The 16,582-nt window shown below is 43.1% G+C and overlaps 1 protein-coding gene across 1 annotated transcript; it reads left to right on the top strand.

Annotated features, from left to right (window-relative positions):
* Nucleotides 1-1,543: 1,543 nt before the first annotated feature.
* On the top strand, nucleotides 1,544-15,283 carry LOC111611006 (mucin-5AC-like). Its single transcript, XM_023346507.1, has 19 exons — nucleotides 1,544-1,643; nucleotides 9,222-9,766; nucleotides 9,892-10,083; nucleotides 10,196-10,285; nucleotides 10,628-10,760; nucleotides 10,865-11,076; nucleotides 11,201-11,392; nucleotides 11,505-11,594; nucleotides 11,753-11,885; nucleotides 11,990-12,201; nucleotides 12,326-12,517; nucleotides 12,630-12,719; nucleotides 12,878-13,010; nucleotides 13,115-13,284; nucleotides 14,270-14,461; nucleotides 14,561-14,656; nucleotides 14,770-14,905; nucleotides 14,984-15,112; nucleotides 15,198-15,283. The coding sequence occupies exons 2-19, from the start codon at nucleotides 9,224-9,226 to the stop codon at nucleotides 15,239-15,241; spliced, it is 2,979 nt and encodes a 992-aa protein (XP_023202275.1). The 5' UTR covers nucleotides 1,544-1,643; nucleotides 9,222-9,223; the 3' UTR covers nucleotides 15,242-15,283.
* The last annotated feature ends 1,299 nt before the right edge of the window (nucleotides 15,284-16,582 follow it).

Here is a 16,582-nt window from a genome sequence, read left to right as displayed (position 1 = left end):
AGTAATAATTTCTGTCACTGTAATATCAAAGACCCACAATTTCACTATGAATAATTTCAGTTTCAGACATCAGTTGGCCAATAAATGTATCCTATTATACATGTATATAATGTAAACAGCACTGCCTGAGATGCAATAAGTTTATAGCAGGTGTGAGAATGAGCTAGTGATCGGACTGCTGATTGCAGCCGGTCCCCCTTGCTAGCAGAACTAGAGGGCCCCAAAATTACATTTCGCTTAGGGCCCCATGGAGGCTTGGGCCGGCCCTGCATGGAAAGCACACAAAGAAAGACTGAGTAATATATACATTTGCATCCACCTATGTTGGGACTTGGAGAAGCTTTTTTTGTGTGTGCAAGTTTATATTTTATGAATCGATGTAACTTTTGTGTCCCAGTTCTATTTTTGAGTAAGTTTTATGGATGATTGTTTTAGCTTCATTCAGCCACGTGTAGCTTAGTCAACAAAGGTATAATGCAGAATAATTGCACAATACAATCGGTTCATTGTTATGTAGCCTTATAGGCGTAAATTCAAGCTGTGAGACTCTCTTCAGCCTACCGGCATCATCAATTACCACGCCTCCGCCTCAGCCAACCAGCACCGGATTGTCGCTCCGCTCCAGCCAATCACCACGCAAGAGCTCCTTCAAAAGGCCAAACAACCGCGGACCCACCTCCTCCCCGTCTCCACCCTCATCCTCCCGAGCATCTTCCAGGCTCCCTCCAGGCTCCTTCCTCCTTACCAAAGTTTATTTTTCGTCTTGCCCCTCTTTGCTGGCGCCTTTAGCATTTGCCTTTCCTGCCTCGGCCCTACTCACTACGCTGGTATCCATTTTTGAAGAAAAAGCTTGTTGACGCTCCTTGAAAGTTTGCCGCACAACATTTGGACAAGCCTGTGACATAGTTTAGTCAGATGACAGTAAAGTTGAACTCTTTGGCTGCCATAAAACACAAACCATGTTTGGAGGTACATCATCCCATCACTGAAGTTTGGAGGTCAAAGTATTAACTAAATATCAGAAAGAGTCTTCAATACTTTTCACCTGTGCTATTTTACATTATTATACATAACTTAATTTCTCAACTTATTTGTTCTACTTTATTTCTATGTATAGGTTACTTGGGTTGTTGTCAACACCTGGTGAAAAATGTATGTCAATAGCAACTTTAGATGTAGGTTTACTATAAAAACAATTGTGATACGTTCAGGACTTGTTGTACCCGCAGTGTGCCAGAAATGGTCCTAAACAGGATGGCTAAGCATGTGCACACGGCGCACACACACACACACACACACACACACACACACACACACACACACACACACACACACACACACACACACACCCCTGGCACATATACACTACATACTTTTGATTAAATTCTTCTGAACAAGCTGTTTTATAGGAACTGATCTGATAATGCCACTAAGCAGTCTACCGAATATTTTTGCTTGAGGTTTCAGTTGTTTTAACTCCTCCTTCTAATCTTAAATAGTGACACACAGTAAACAGGTGTCACATCTTCCTTTGGGAGTTTGCAGAAAGCATCAGAGACACTCCACCTGCAGATCATATTTCGGGGCAGTAACTCTGACAGCCGAGGAACAACCGATTAGACTGACGACAAGAAGATTCACAGGTAAAAAAAAAAAAAAAACGCTCTCCATTGTGAAATATTTCTCCTTACTGGACTAATTGCAGTACTTCAGAGGTATTTTAATTTCAATTGCAATTCAAACCACTAATTGAAAAGAGGAAAGCATTTTCTTCTCTCTTTCTCTCTCTCTGACTTTACATCATACCTTTTATTGTATGATGGTTATGTCAGTAAGGACGACTCAAATTATTTCTGGTTGCTAAAAAAACCCAGAATAATTAATTTTTTTCTACTTTTTATTTTTTTATTTTGTTGCATTTAGTGTCACCTATGGATGATGACTATTTCTTTGATGTTATGAAATTGTACATTTGTAAGGCAAAAAGAATAATTTTTTTTCATTATTAATTCAGACTTCAGCACCAAAAAATGATAGAATCCCTTTTAATGCTTTAGTGGTAAATTAAGGAAATGCGTCTGAGTCAAGTCTGAAACACCCAGGGCTCTGCTCCTGACTCTGTTCCTAACTCATGTGGCAGCTGCTTTCTGTTTCTGGAGTGTAGTCCTAATCCTAATTCCTAAGAAGGATGTAAATAGGTGAAATTAATTTCAATTTTTTTTTCTTTACTGAAATTAACATTTTTATTCTGTTAATTTGCAATGCAGGAGAACTTAGCATTGCGTGGTTCGCAACTACAAACCAAATTTTTTGAACGGAATAAAAAAGCAGAAACATCCTTTGTTGCTCCACACTGTGGAAATTCCTGGACATTAGCTTATGTTGTCTGGGTTTGGGACTTCAGTGTTGCCAATGTAGGAGTTTCACTGACTTTAGTAAGTTGCTCTCAAACATCACTGACACTTCAGCCCGCCGTTCGGCATTTTAGCAGACGTAGCAGAGGTCAACAAAAGTCTTGAGCTGTTGTTGGCCGCAGCTAAAGAGAGTCATGTATTTCATTCTGGATGCACTTGCCGTGTTTGCAGAGCTTAAAATGTAGTAAATGAAAATCTTAAAACAAATTTTGGTCAGGTGAGCAGAATCGCATGTCACATAAGGAAGTACAGTACAGACCAAAAGTTTGGACACACCTTTCTAACTCAATGGGTTTTCTTTATTTTCAAGACTATTTATAAGGCAAGAAATCCCACTTATTAACCTGACAGGGCAGGTTGACCTATGAAGTGAAAACCATTTCAGGTGACGACCTCTTGAAGCTCATCAAGAAAATGCAGAGTTTGTGCAAAGCAGTAATCACAGCAAAAGGTTGCTACTTTGAAGAAACTAGAATATAAGGGGTATTTTCAGTTGTTTTACACTTTTTTGTTTAGTGCATATTTCCACGTATTATTCATAGTTTTGATGCCTTCAGTGTGAATCTACAATGTCAATAGTCATGAAAATAAAGGAAACTCATTGAATTAAAAGGTGTGTCCAAACTTTTGGTCTGTACTGTATATGTTTGAGTGTTGCCTACAATAAATCAACAGCCTCCAATTAACTTAGATGGCGGGACGTATCTATCGAAGCCATGGCATCAGAATTGTCTACAGGAATAGTAATCTTATAGCACATTCCTGATTTTAAAGAAAGTCTCAAGGATGAATCTGGTTAAAGTCAGAATGTTTTATAAAGTCTCTGTTGTGATTATTTTCACAATTCCCTATGCAACCTTCTCTCCACGGAAATGTCGTAAACTGTCGTAGGAACACCTAACTACAGAACTGCTGTAGCAAGCAAATGACTATAGAAACGCCATTGAAACTGTCATGATGGCGTTAAAGCTTTTGCCCACATGCAGAACACCACAGGGAACAGAAATCAGTTAAAGGATTTTTATTGAGGCAAAGTTATGTGATGTGGTGGGGATCCTGGGGTGGAGTCTGGAAGACAGCGGAAAACTGCGAACAGGAGGAGATGGTGAGTTCGGGTCAACTGGGAAACGGGAGTTATGATGGAAACAGATCGGTTCTTACGTGGGAAGGAATGATCACAATCAGGGAGATAGTCTGTGGGTTCCTAAGCAGGGAGGCTGCGGTGGAGGGCGGGCAGGTAAGTGGTGTCTTGACGGAGGTGGAGGCGGGGTCCGACTGCCAGCCGATGACAACTGAGACTCTTGAGATCTGACAGGAGAGGTGAAGACGGAACTCGGGCAACCAGTGGGTAACGTCCACGGCGTCACGAGGAGGGCTTTAACCAAAAAGCCAGGATGAAAGTCACTCTGGGGAATCCAAATGGTCTCGAGGCGAAAACGATTCCTGAAGAGCACAGAGGACAACGAAGAGTTACTTAGAGGAAAAACAAACTCAGAGGACTAACCTCGAGGGGCTCAGTGTACCAAGTAGGTAAAACACTCCGGCGTCGAAGTGCTGGCAGTCAGCTTCTTTAACCTCCAGAGGATGATGAGATAACGACCGCCAGGTGCGTAAAACCCCTGGGCGCGCCTCCCAGGTAGACAGCCTCTGGCTCCATCTAGTGGGCCACAGTGATGCTACAGACTGACACCAGGAAGAGGGGAAAAGAAAAACAAAAGGAGAAAAAAAAAGGACCAAGACCCCCAGAACCCGACAGTACCCCCCCCTCAACGGTCGCCACCCGGCGGCCGAGAAGAGCAGGAGGGAAGCGACGAAACATAATCAGTAATAAGAGAAGGATCAAGGATAAAAGATCGAGGGACCCAAGAACGATCCTCCGGACCGTAGCCCTCCCAGTCGACGAGGTACTGCCACCCACGACCTCGCCGACGGGAGTCCACGATCCGGCGGACAGAATAAGCCGGATGGCCATCAATGACACGGGCGGGAGGAGGGGGCTCTGGAGGAGGGCAAAGCGCACTGGTCTGGACAGGTTTAATCTGTGAGACATGGAACGTGGGATGAACTCGCAGGGAAGCCGGGAGACGCAGACGAACTGCTGACGGGCTGATGATGCGTTCAATGCAAAACGGACCAATGAACCTAGGAGAGAGCTTTCTAGACATGGATTTAAGGGGAATGTTCCGGGAAGATAACCAAACCTTTTGTCCAAGGGTGTAACAGGGAGCGGGAGTCCGTTTGCGGTCAGCGAGGCGTTTGTTTTGTTCGGCGGTGTTGTTAAGTGTGGTGACAGTGGTTCTCCAGATCTTCTGACAGCGGCGGATGTGATGTTGCACTGAGGTAACGGCTAAGTCACGTTCTTCGGAGGAGAGCAACGGAGGCTGATAACCCAGGGAAGCTTCAAAAGGGGACAAACTGGTGGCAGCAGAAACATGTGAATTATGAGCATACTCCACCCAAGGAAGAAACTGATTCCAGTCTGAGGGGTTGGTGGATGTGAAGCAGCGGAGGGTTGACTCCAGTTCCTGGTTCAAACGTTCCGTCTGGCCGTTAGTCTGGGGATGAAAACCAGAGGTTAACAACACCTTTGCGCCAAGCGCTGAGCAGAAGTTCCTCCAGATCTGAGATATGAATTGTGGACCTCGATCAGATAATATTTCCTGTGGAATACCATGTAAACGGAAAACATGTTTGACCAGGAGTTGAGCTGTCTGAAATGCAGAAGGGAGCTTCCTAAGCGGAATTAGATGGCAAGCTTTGGAGAACCTGTCGATAACAGTAAAAATGGTGGTCATGCCTTTAGACGAAGGTAAGCCTGTTACAAAATCGATAGCGATATGGGACCAGGGTCGTTTCGGAATGTGTAAGGGTTGCAGGAGACCTGCAGGGGGCTGATGGGATGGTTTATTTCTGGAACAGACAGGACAAGCTAGCACAAATTCCTTAACATCTTTGTGAATGGATGACCACCAAAACTTGCGGTTTATTAGTGCAATAGTGCGACTGATGCCTGGGTGTCCGGAAAACCTGGATGAGTGGATCCAGTTAAGAAAACGGGCTCGGACAGAGGAGGGAACATAGATCTTATGTGAAGGACAGGAGTCAGGGGCTGGTTCAGATGCGTCCACTTCAACGACAAACTGTTTCTTAGGATCAGGTTGGATTAGCACGGGTGCGTTAGAAAACAGAGTCTTTAGCTTAATGAAAGCCGCATCCGCCTCGGGAGTCCAACTGAACGGAATCTTGGTCGAAGTGAGGGCAGTTAACGGTAAGGCTGTCTGACTATAGTTGCGGATAAAGCGGCGATAGAAATTGGCAAATCCGAGGAATCTTTGGAGTTGTTTGCGTGTTTCCGGGATTGGCCATTCCAGCACAGCCTTGATCTTTTCCTCCGTTGGCCTTACCTGCCCACCCTCAAGGATGAATCCCAGGAAAGAGACGGATGGCTTGTGGAACTCGCATTTCTCAGCTTTTACATAGAGCTTGTTTTCTAGGAGCCGTTGTAAAACTAGACGAACGTGATGCTTGTGGTCTTCGAGGGACTTGGAGTAGATTAAAATATCATCTAGGTAGACGAAAACGAAGATATTCAGAAAGTCTCTCAGAACATCGTTTACAAGAGCTTGAAAGAAAGCGGGAGCATTAGACAAGCCGAACGGCATGACCAAATATTCAAAGTGTCCGATAGGTGTTTTAAACGCGGTTTTCCATTCATCCCCGTGACGAATACGGAGTAAATGATAGGCGTTCCTTAGATCTAATTTGGTGAAAATAGTGGCGTCATGCACTGGCTCGAAAGCTGAAGATAACAGGGGCAGAGGATATTTATTTTTTACTGTAATTTGATTTAAGCCCCTGTAGTCTATGCATGGCCGCAGCGAACCGTCCTTCTTGCCTACAAAAAAAAACCCCGCCCCTAAGGGAGAGGAGGATGGGCGGATGATCCCGGCAGCTAAAGAGTCTCTGATGTAACCCTCCATGGTTTCCCGTTCAGGTCGAGAAATGTTGTACAGCCGGCTAGAGGGAAGTGGCGCCCCGGGGAGAAGGTCGATCGCGCAGTCATACGGACGGTGTGGTGGTAGAGAGAGTGCTTTAGACTTACTAAAAACTGGGGTTAAATCATGGTACTCGGGTGGGATGGTGGAGAGATCAGGCATGTCTGCCTCCTTTGGTTTAGCCGTGGGAGGACCTGGTGGAACTGCTGAGCGGAGACAGGATTGATGACAAAAAGTGGACCAGGATTCAACATGTCTGTCTGTCCAGTTGATGTGGGGATTATGCTGTTGCAACCATTTAAACCCTAGGATTACGGAGGAGCTTACGGTGGGAAAAACAAAAAACGAAATGATCTCACTATGATTTCCAGAAATAACTAACTTCAACGGTTTGGTCTGATGGGTGATTTTAGGAAGGGGTTTTCCATCCAAAGCTGAGACACAAAGGGGAACGGTTAATGGGGTGGTTTCTATGGACAGCTGCTGAACTAGTGCTGAATCAATGAGATTCTGTTCGCAGCCCGAATCTATAAAGACAGACAACGGAAGTGACTGATCACGGTCGATTGATGTTGCCGATAATAGCAAGCGAGGTGAATCCCCCTTTTCTAAACGGTCCACCAGTTTCCTCGCCTTTACTGGTGGACCCGGGGGTTTAACCGAGTTGGGCAATGAGCTATGAAGTGATCAGGTGAACCACAATATAAACACAGGCGGGAAGTCATTCTCCTATGACGCTCAGCTGGGGTGAGGCGAGTATGACCAATTTGCATCGGTTCCGGACCTGGGGGACTTGGCGGACATGGAAGACTGAGAGCGGAGGGAGAGGGAGTAGCAGATGTTAAAGTTCTAATAGGTGGTTCTCTCCGATTTCTCTCTTTCGCGCGGGACCGGATTCTGTTATCGAGACGAATGGTCAAACTTATGAGATCCTCTAATGTCTCGGGTTCATCTAGCGTGGCTAGTTCATCTTTGATCTGCTCATTTAGTGCATGAAAATATACACTCTTTAGTGCCGCCGAGTTCCAATTAGAAGCTGCAGCCTTCACCCTGAAATCGACGGCAAAGTCGGCTACCGTTCGCTGCCCCTGTTTAATTTTCCACAATTCACGAGAGTTAAATGTTTTATCTTGGTCTTGACTGAAAACTTGCCTAAACTCTTTCAGGAAAGCGTCAAACGTACACCCGAAATCAGTGGGAGATGGAAACCTTGCCTCGGCCCAATCTAGCGCTCGACCGGACAGCAGAGACAGAACATAGGCGATCTTTGCGCCGTCATGAGGGAAACTCTGGGGAGAGTGGTTAAAAATTAAAGAGCATTGCAAAATGAACCCCTTGCACCTGTATATGTCTCCAGAGAATCTTTCCGGGGTAGGAGGTCGAACCTCCGAGTATGAAGGACGCGCTGGCGGAGCCGGGTCGGGAGCCGGCGCGGGGTCTGGAGGCGTAGCCTGCGGAACAGATTTCTGTAGGAAATTCATTAGATCAGTTAGGCGCTGGTTAGTCTCGGCTTGACGGGCACTTAATTCTCGTAGGGCGGACTCATGAGTGTGAAGTTGTGACTGTTGTTCCGATAGTGTTCGTCTGATGGCGTCTGCGGGGCTTGCCTGCTGGCCGGAGTGTTCTGTCATGATGGCGTTAAAGCTTTTGCCCACATGCAGAACACCACAGGGAACAGAAATCAGTTAAGGATTTTTATTGAGGCAAAGTTATGTGATGTGGTGGGGATCCTGGGGTGGAGTCTGGAAGACAGCGGAAAACTGCGAACAGGAGGAGATGGTGAGTTCGGGTCAACTGGGAAACGGGAGTTATGATGGAAACAGATCGGTTCTTACGTGGGAAGGAATGATCACAATCAGGGAGATAGTCTGTGGGTTCCTAAGCAGGGAGGCTGCGGTGGAGGGCGGGCAGGTAAGTGGTGTCTTGACGGAGGTGGAGGCGGGGTCCGACTGCCAGCCGATGACAACTGAGACTCTTGAGATCTGACAGGAGAGGTGAAGACGGAACTCGGGCAACCAGTGGGTAACGTCCACGGCGTCACGAGGAGGGCTTTAACCAAAAAGCCAGGATGAAAGTCACTCTGGGGAATCCAAATGGTCTCGAGGCGAAAACGATTCCTGAAGAGCACAGAGGACAACGAAGAGTTACTTAGAGGAAAAACAAACTCAGAGGACTAACCTCGAGGGGCTCAGTGTACCAAGTAGGTAAAACACTCCGGCGTCGAAGTGCTGGCAGTCAGCTTCTTTAACCTCCAGAGGATGATGAGATAACGACCGCCAGGTGCGTAAAACCCCTGGGCGCGCCTCCCAGGTAGACAGCCTCTGGCTCCATCTAGTGGGCCACAGTGATGCTACAGACTGACACCAGGAAGAGGGGAAAAGAAAAACAAAAGGAGAAAAAAAAAGGACCAAGACCCCCAGAACCCGACAGAAACAGTCTAACTACAGAACACACAATAGTATGTTAAATCATAAAAACCACATTGGACATGCATTGTGGCTGGTTTCTGTCCATTGACACAGTACATTGACAGTTAACATTGTCTGGACACTGTTCTGGACGATACGTTTTCCAAGCTCTTCTCTACATGTGTCTTACGTCTAAGTGTGTGCAGATAGTCCATCTAGTCTCTGTTAAATACTGATCTGGATACTGACAAATATTAGAGTTAGGATTAAATTAACAGTAAATATTCATAATATTTTGGAGGAAATTTGGGTGAATTGAAAACTCTCAAAGTTATGTTCTCATCTCTAAGTGTATCAAAATTCCCCATCAGGAATGATTCTGTCTATTTTGCTATTTCTTGTAGGCATGGATAAAAGACTTATCTTCTGTGTTCTGTTGGTGATGCTGTCTGGGAGATTTGTGGGCGCTGAAAACACTACGACAGCACCACCTAGCAATATGTCGACAACCCCAACCACCAAAATGACAGCAACAACAGAAAGCTCAGTGACAAGTCCCACCAGCGTGTCGACAACCCCAACCACCAAAATGACAGCAACAACAGAAAACTCAGTGACAAGTCTCACCAGCGTGTCGACAACCCCAACCACCAAAATGACAGCAACAACAGAAAACTCAGTGACAAGTCTCACCAGCGTGTCGACAACCCCAACCACCAAAATGACAGCAACAACAGAAAACTCAGTGACAAGTCTCACCAGCGTGTCGACAACCCCAACCACCAAAATGACAGCAACAACAGAAAACTCGGTGACAAGTCTCACCAACGTGTCGACAACCCCAGCCAGCAATATGACAGCAACAGCAGTCCCCGTGACGAATGTATCAATGGCAGCATCAACACAATTTGTCCTAGTGTCCCCAAACACCACAGTGCTGACACTTGAGGTAAGTGAAAAAGTTTTTTTTCTTTTAAATGCAAAAGAATAGAGTGGGCCATTGTAGATATTTTTTGTTAATGGTTAAACTGTAAATCCTTCTATGTACTGTGATGGCTGTTATGTCTTTTGCAGGCCAACATCACTAATGCTGAGTGTGGATCCAAGCAGCTGTGCATAGCTGAGCCCCCTAAGTGTGACCCCTTTGTAACAGGGTCTTGCTTCTTCTTTGCTGCCAAGCAGGAAAGTGGTCAAAACTTTAACTTCGATCTCTCAGGAGAATCAAACGGATACATTGCAGCAACTCTGACAGGTGGCGTTGGGCAGGTAATTTACCGTCATCAACTCACTGGAAGATAAAAGGACTAAAGCTATATTTTGTATTTCTGTAACTTTGGTTCTGACAGTACCATTTACTTTACCCAATTTCCTCCTTTAGGGAGACCCGACTTATATCTGTGCAAACAGCAAGGGCAAAGTCAAATTCTTTAGTTCGGTCCTCAACAATGGTGTTCTGAATATTTCAGAGGTGAGTTTTACAGTTATCTCTTAAGGTTACATTGATAACAAACCATCAAAGGTCAGTTTCAACTAGGTAACATGTTGACTAGCTTTTTGGCTTCTTAATTTATAAGAATTAAGAATTTGACAAATAATTAATTTGTCAAATTAATAACAATTTGACAATAATTTAATAATTAAATATAATTATTATATTTATTATATAAATAATTTTATTATATTTAATAATAAAATATTATTATTATTAATAATAATTTATTATTAATAAATAATAATTAATTTGCTTAATGTCTTAAGCAAATTCCCATCTGCTTAACTTTCTAAAACTTCTGTACTTTCTGCTCCGCAGCTCAATGTGAACTCAGTGAAGGGCAAGATCAAGGGCAAGGTAATTCAGTGCAGATTCCTTGCCACTGTTCCAGAACCAAAAACTCGAGCAACAACCCTCGGCGTTGCGGTTTCAACGGGAGAGTACAACGACAGTAAGCCAACATCACACAGTGACTTCACAAGGAAATGCAACATTTTAACAAGAGCAGAAAATGTTCAAATTTAACTAAAAACTATGTGCTTTCTCTGCTTTCAGCTAACGATGGCCTCGGTTCTCCAACCTCTGTTCTAAAGGTCAGCGCTGTAGATCTGGCAAACCCCGATAACAACGTAACCAACGAGATTGACAACACAACAACCCCAGCCAGCAATATGACAGCAACAGCAGTCACCGTGACGAATGTATCAATGACAGCATCAACACAATTTGTCCCAGTGTCCACAAACACCACAGTGCTAACCCTTGAGGTAAATGAAAAAAAAAAATTTTTTTAAATGCAAAAGAATAGAGTGGGCCATTGTAGATATTTTTTGTTAATGGTTAAACTGTAAATCATTCTATGTACTGTGATGGCTGTTATGTCTTTTGCAGGCCAACGTCACTAATGCTGAGTGTGGATCCAAGCAGCTGTGCATAGCTGAGCCCCCTAAGTGTGACCCCTTTGCAACAGGGTCTTGCTTCTTCTTTGCTGCCAAGCAGGAAAGTGGTCGAAACTTTAACTTCGATCTCTCAGGAGAATCAAACGGATACATTGCAGCAACTCTGATAGATGGCGGTGGGCAGGTAATTTACCGTCATCAACTCACTGGAAGATAAAAGGACTAAAGCTATATTTTGTATTTCTGTAACTTTGGTTCTGACAGTACCATTTACTTTACCCAATTTCCTCCTTTAGGGAGACCCGACTTATATCTGTGCAAACAGCAAGGGCAAAGTCAAATTCTTTAGTTCGGTCCTCAACAATGGTGTTCTGAATATTTCAGAGGTGAGTTTTACAGTTATCTCTTAAGGTTACATTGATAACAAACCATCAAAGGTCAGTTTCAACTAGGTAACATGTTGAATAGCTTTTTGGCTTCTTTTGTCTGCAAATTCCCATCTGCTTAACTTTCTAAAACTTCTGTTGTACTTTCTGCTCTGCAGCTCAATGTGAACTCAGTGAAGGGCAAGATCAAGGGCAAGGTAATTCAGTGCAAATTCCTTGCCACTGTTCCAGAACCAAAAACTCGAGCAACAACCCTCGGCGTTGCGGTTTCAACGGGAGAGTACAACGACAGTAAGCCAACATCACACAGTGACTTCACAAGGAAATGCAACATTTTAACAAGAGCAGAAAATGTTCAAATTTAACTAAAAACTATGTGCTTTCTCTGCTTTCAGCTAACGATGGCCTGGGTACTCCCGCCCCTGTTATAAAGGTCAGCGCGGTAGATCTGGCAAACCCCAATAACAACGTAACCAACGAGATTGACAACACAACAACCCCAGCCAGCAATATGACAGCAACAGCAGTCACCGTGACGAATGTATCAATGACAGCATCAACACAATTTGTCCCAGTGTCCACAAACACCACAGTGCTGACCCTTGAGGTAAATGAAAAAAAAAATTTTTTTTAAATGCAAAAGAATAGAGTGGGCCATTGTAGATATTTTTTGTTAATGGTTAAACTGTAAATCATTCTATGTACTGAGATGGCTGTTATGTCTTTTGCAGGCCAACGTCACTAATGCTGAGTGTGGATCCAAGCAGCTGTGTGTAGTTGAGCCCCCTAAGTGTGACCCCTTTGCAACAGGGTCTTGCTTCTTCTTTGCTGCCAAGCAGGAAAGTGGTCGAAACTTTAACTTCGATCTCTCAGGAGAATCAAACGGATACATTGCAGCAACTCTGATAGATGGCGGTGGGCAGGTAATTTACCGTCATCAACTCACTGGAAGATAAAAGGACTAAAGCTATATTTTGTATTTCTGTAACTTTGGTTCTGACAGTACCATTTACTTTACCCAATTTCCTCCTTTAGGGAGACCCGACTTATATCTGTGCAAACAGCAAGGGCAAAGTCAAATTCTTTAGTTCGGTCCTCAACAATGGTGTTCTGAATATTTCAGAGGTGAGTTTTACAGTTATCTCTTAAGGTTACATTGATAACAAACCATCAAAGGTCAGTTTCAACTAGGTAACATGTTGAATAGCTTTTTGGCTTCTCTTGTCTGCAAATTCCCATCTGCTTAACTTTCTAAAACTTCTGTTGTACTTTCTGCTCTGCAGCTCAATGTGAACTCAGTGAAGGGCAAGATCAAGGGCAAGGTAATTCAGTGCAAATTCCTTGCCACTGTTCCAGAACCAAAAACTCGAGCAACAACCCTCGGCGTTGCGGTTTCAACGGGAGAGTACAACGACAGTAAGCCAACATCACACAGTGACTTCACAAGGAAATGCAACATTTTAACAAGAGCAGAAAATGTTCAAATTTAACTAAAAACTATGTGCTTTCTCTGCTTTCAGCTAACGATGGCCTGGGTACTCCCGCCCCTGTTATAAAGGTCAGCGCGGTAGATCTGGCAAACCCCAATAACAACGTAACCAACGAGATTGCCAACACAACAACCCCAGCACCGACCGGAAACAGTGCAACCACAGTGGCACCAACAGGGACTCTCATCCCCCAACTTTCGGTAAGGGAGGCACGCGTACAGAGAATTCTCGCCAAATGGAAAAGAGAGTCGTTGTGAAAAAGAACGAAAAGCTCAGTTTCCACAAGCATACCTAGAAACACAGTAGAATTGACAGTGGCTTCTAAAATGGCGAGCTCGTCCCAAAACATGACAACTGCAGCTTTTATACCAAACATGTCCTCTGTTCTTATATAAACAAATATTTTGGTTTCAGACCTGGCCTGTCATTCATATTTTCTCTCAAGGGGTGATGGTTTCATCCCAGCACACCTTCCACTGAAGCTAAACTTAATGTAGTTTCCTCCTAATTGTACGAGCTTATGCATTCTTGTCAGCAGTAGCATGAGGCTATTCAGCGTTTCCCCCAGTGTATTGTAAGCCTGGCGGGCCGCCAGGTTTTACAGCAACTCTGACAGGTGCTGTAAAACCTGTGCAGGCTAAGCATTGCTTAATTGTTTAAGTCTTTCTAAAATGTTTGCATTTTTTAAGACTTTATAGTTGGTGTTCAGGTATTAATCTTCCAATATTTCAATAGCACATAATTATCAAGTGATTCTTTTTCAAAATTTCCTGTCAACTTTAAACATTTTTTGACTTAAAAACACGACGGGTCGCTGGATGAATTACTGCCCTGGCACCCAACCACCGGCCTTAGCAAGTTTTCTGGGGGGAAACCTTGCTATTGTAGGGTCTGTGATGACATTTTAAGATTTTTGAGACATCCTAAAATTGTCCATTTTGAGGATTAAATTGCATTTTAAATATCCTGCAATTGAAGGCAGCAGTACTAAACACCAGAAATAGTGAAATATCTTTATGTTTAAATATGTGAGAAAAGCAAAGGTTTACACAGTCTCATAATATCCCCCCCCCCCCCCCCCCCCCCCCCCCCCCCCACATAACTTTAAGAATAATGCAGCTTTCCTCTTTCATAGTGGTTTGTGTCAAAGTACAAGATTTTAATTATTTGCCTTCCCTGTTGCAGACAGCTATAACCCGGCAAGAATGTGGCACCAAAAAGCTCTGTGCAGCCGAACCCTCAAAGTGCGATCCCACTACCGGAACTAGTTGCTATTTCCTATCTGTCAAGCAACAAAGTGGCCAAATATACAACTTTGAGCTCTCAGGACAGTCAGATGGCTATGTTGCTGCTGGACTCTCAACCAATGAAATTGCGGTATGTCATATGTAAACGTACAGATTTTAATGTTTTCAGACTGAAGTACAGTGTTGTCTAAATCGATGAAACTGATCATATCGTTGTTGGGTTCGGCAGAATGGCACTCACACGGCTTACATTTGTGCAAACAACAATGGCAATGTCAGATTCTTCACTGGCACCATTGACAATTTTGTGATAAATCTCAAATCGGTAAGTTAAGCTTACGTCGGAATGGTAAATGGGCGAGGGTCCATTGTTTTTTCAGTTTGTATGACCCAAGTTCTCCCTGAACATTTAAATAATCCAACTGTTTCTCTCTTCAGTCGCAGAACTCAAGCAATGAGCGGGGCACAGTCAACGGCAACAAAATCCAGTGCACATTTTCAGCTGATCTACCAGACAGTTCTGTCCGAACAGCAAATTATGCTTTGTCAGTTTCAGCTGGAACTTACGACGCCAGTAAGCAATCACTTTAAGCACTCATAAACATGAATTTATACTCCAATTAATGTTATTTTGTTTTCCTTTTTCTGTCAGAGACCTTACAGCTGGGAAAAACAACGTTCCGATTATTGACAAGTAGTACAAACTTGTCGGATCCTACCGCTAACCTCACCAACCTGATAAACAATGCCCCAATCAATTACGCTTCCTCTTTCTTTCCTGGTAAGCTAAACATGATTTTTATTGAGTTTTTTTTTTTTATTTAAACTAATGTATTTGCCTTATTTTCTCCTCCCTTCCCTTGCAGCTCTGCTGGTCACCGTGTATATGCTGGCCTTCACAGCAATGTGAAGAAACCAACGTCTCTAGTGACTTGTGATTTCTGCAACTAAAGAAAAAGGACTAAACTGGACCGTTTAATGTTTATTTATTATTTAAAGTTCAAACGTGAATGTAAGACATTAGATCACTGGAGTACAATTAAGTAGCATGTCCTGTTACACTTTTAAAGAGTTGCAAGAAAAGTGGTGATGTTTTTTGTTTGGGTGTTGTTTTTTTTTTTCTTAATCAGCATAAGCCAACTTTGATTTGATTTGATTTTGATTTATGCAACAGGGCTGGGGTTTTGAGGTCTGGTTACATTGTAAAACTTGGTGGTTTATGTTAAAATTTTGTGTTTTATTTTATTATTATTATTTTTTTTAATTGTTGTTAAATTGAAAAACAGCTCGTGTAAACCTACGCGTAACATTTGTGTTGCAAAATGTTTTCCAACACGTTTTATTCCTGCAGCATTGCTAAAGCCGATGCCATCAAAGTACTGCGTTTGTTGTCATGATATATGTTATGTTATTAAGAACGTACAGGTGGTTAAATTATGAAGCCTTCACTGGCTGACGTATGCTCGTCACGTGCAAACAGCATGAACAAAATGCTGTACCATATGCCATAAATTGGTGAGTTAATCATTTAGACCTATGCTAAGATTACCAGATTTTTTTACATTTTTTCAGTAGTTGAATAAATATATTTTCATCCAAACAGTCCAGTCTTTTTTGTTTGTTTGTTTCTACAAATTTTGGATTTTAAAAATAATCAAATGTTCTTTCTTGTCTTCAAATATAAGCTTTGGTATATATATATATATATATATATATATATATATATATATATATATATATATATTGATGACAAATGTTGAGTAGTTGGTACTGTTGACTGACAGCTGGCAGGTTGCTAGTTTTCTCCTCAGGCTCAACTGAGGTGTATTCTGGTTCTGGTTCTGGTACAAGTGCGAGCACGAGAAATGGATCCTGGTCTTGTACCAAAGACAAGACAAAAAATCCTAGACCTCTAAAATCTGACGCCACCCCATTTTTAAAACATTTTGTGAAGAAAAAAGTTCCGCTTTTTCAGTATCTTCTTCAGAGGTTTTTCGTGCCGTTTCCTTCCTGGTGCTTGGTACAGCGCCCCCACAGGCCAGGGAGTGAACAGGTTTTTCAAAGAGTTTGGTTCATTTGTCACGGTGCACTGCGAAAGCGAACCGCGCCAGCTGAAATTGTAACAGTGGTTGCAATTTTGGCCAGCAATAAAATCAAGTCTACTGGACTATCAAGTGAGAAAATACCATTATGTTTCTCAAAAACACTTAAGGAGGTTAAAATATTTGGATTAGCTGGAGCTAAATTTTAA

Source organism: Xiphophorus maculatus, chromosome 14 (assembly GCF_002775205.1).
Source record: "Xiphophorus maculatus strain JP 163 A chromosome 14, X_maculatus-5.0-male, whole genome shotgun sequence".
Lineage (NCBI taxonomy): Eukaryota > Metazoa > Chordata > Actinopteri > Cyprinodontiformes > Poeciliidae > Xiphophorus > Xiphophorus maculatus.
This window is presented reverse-complemented; position numbering and strand designations above follow the sequence as displayed.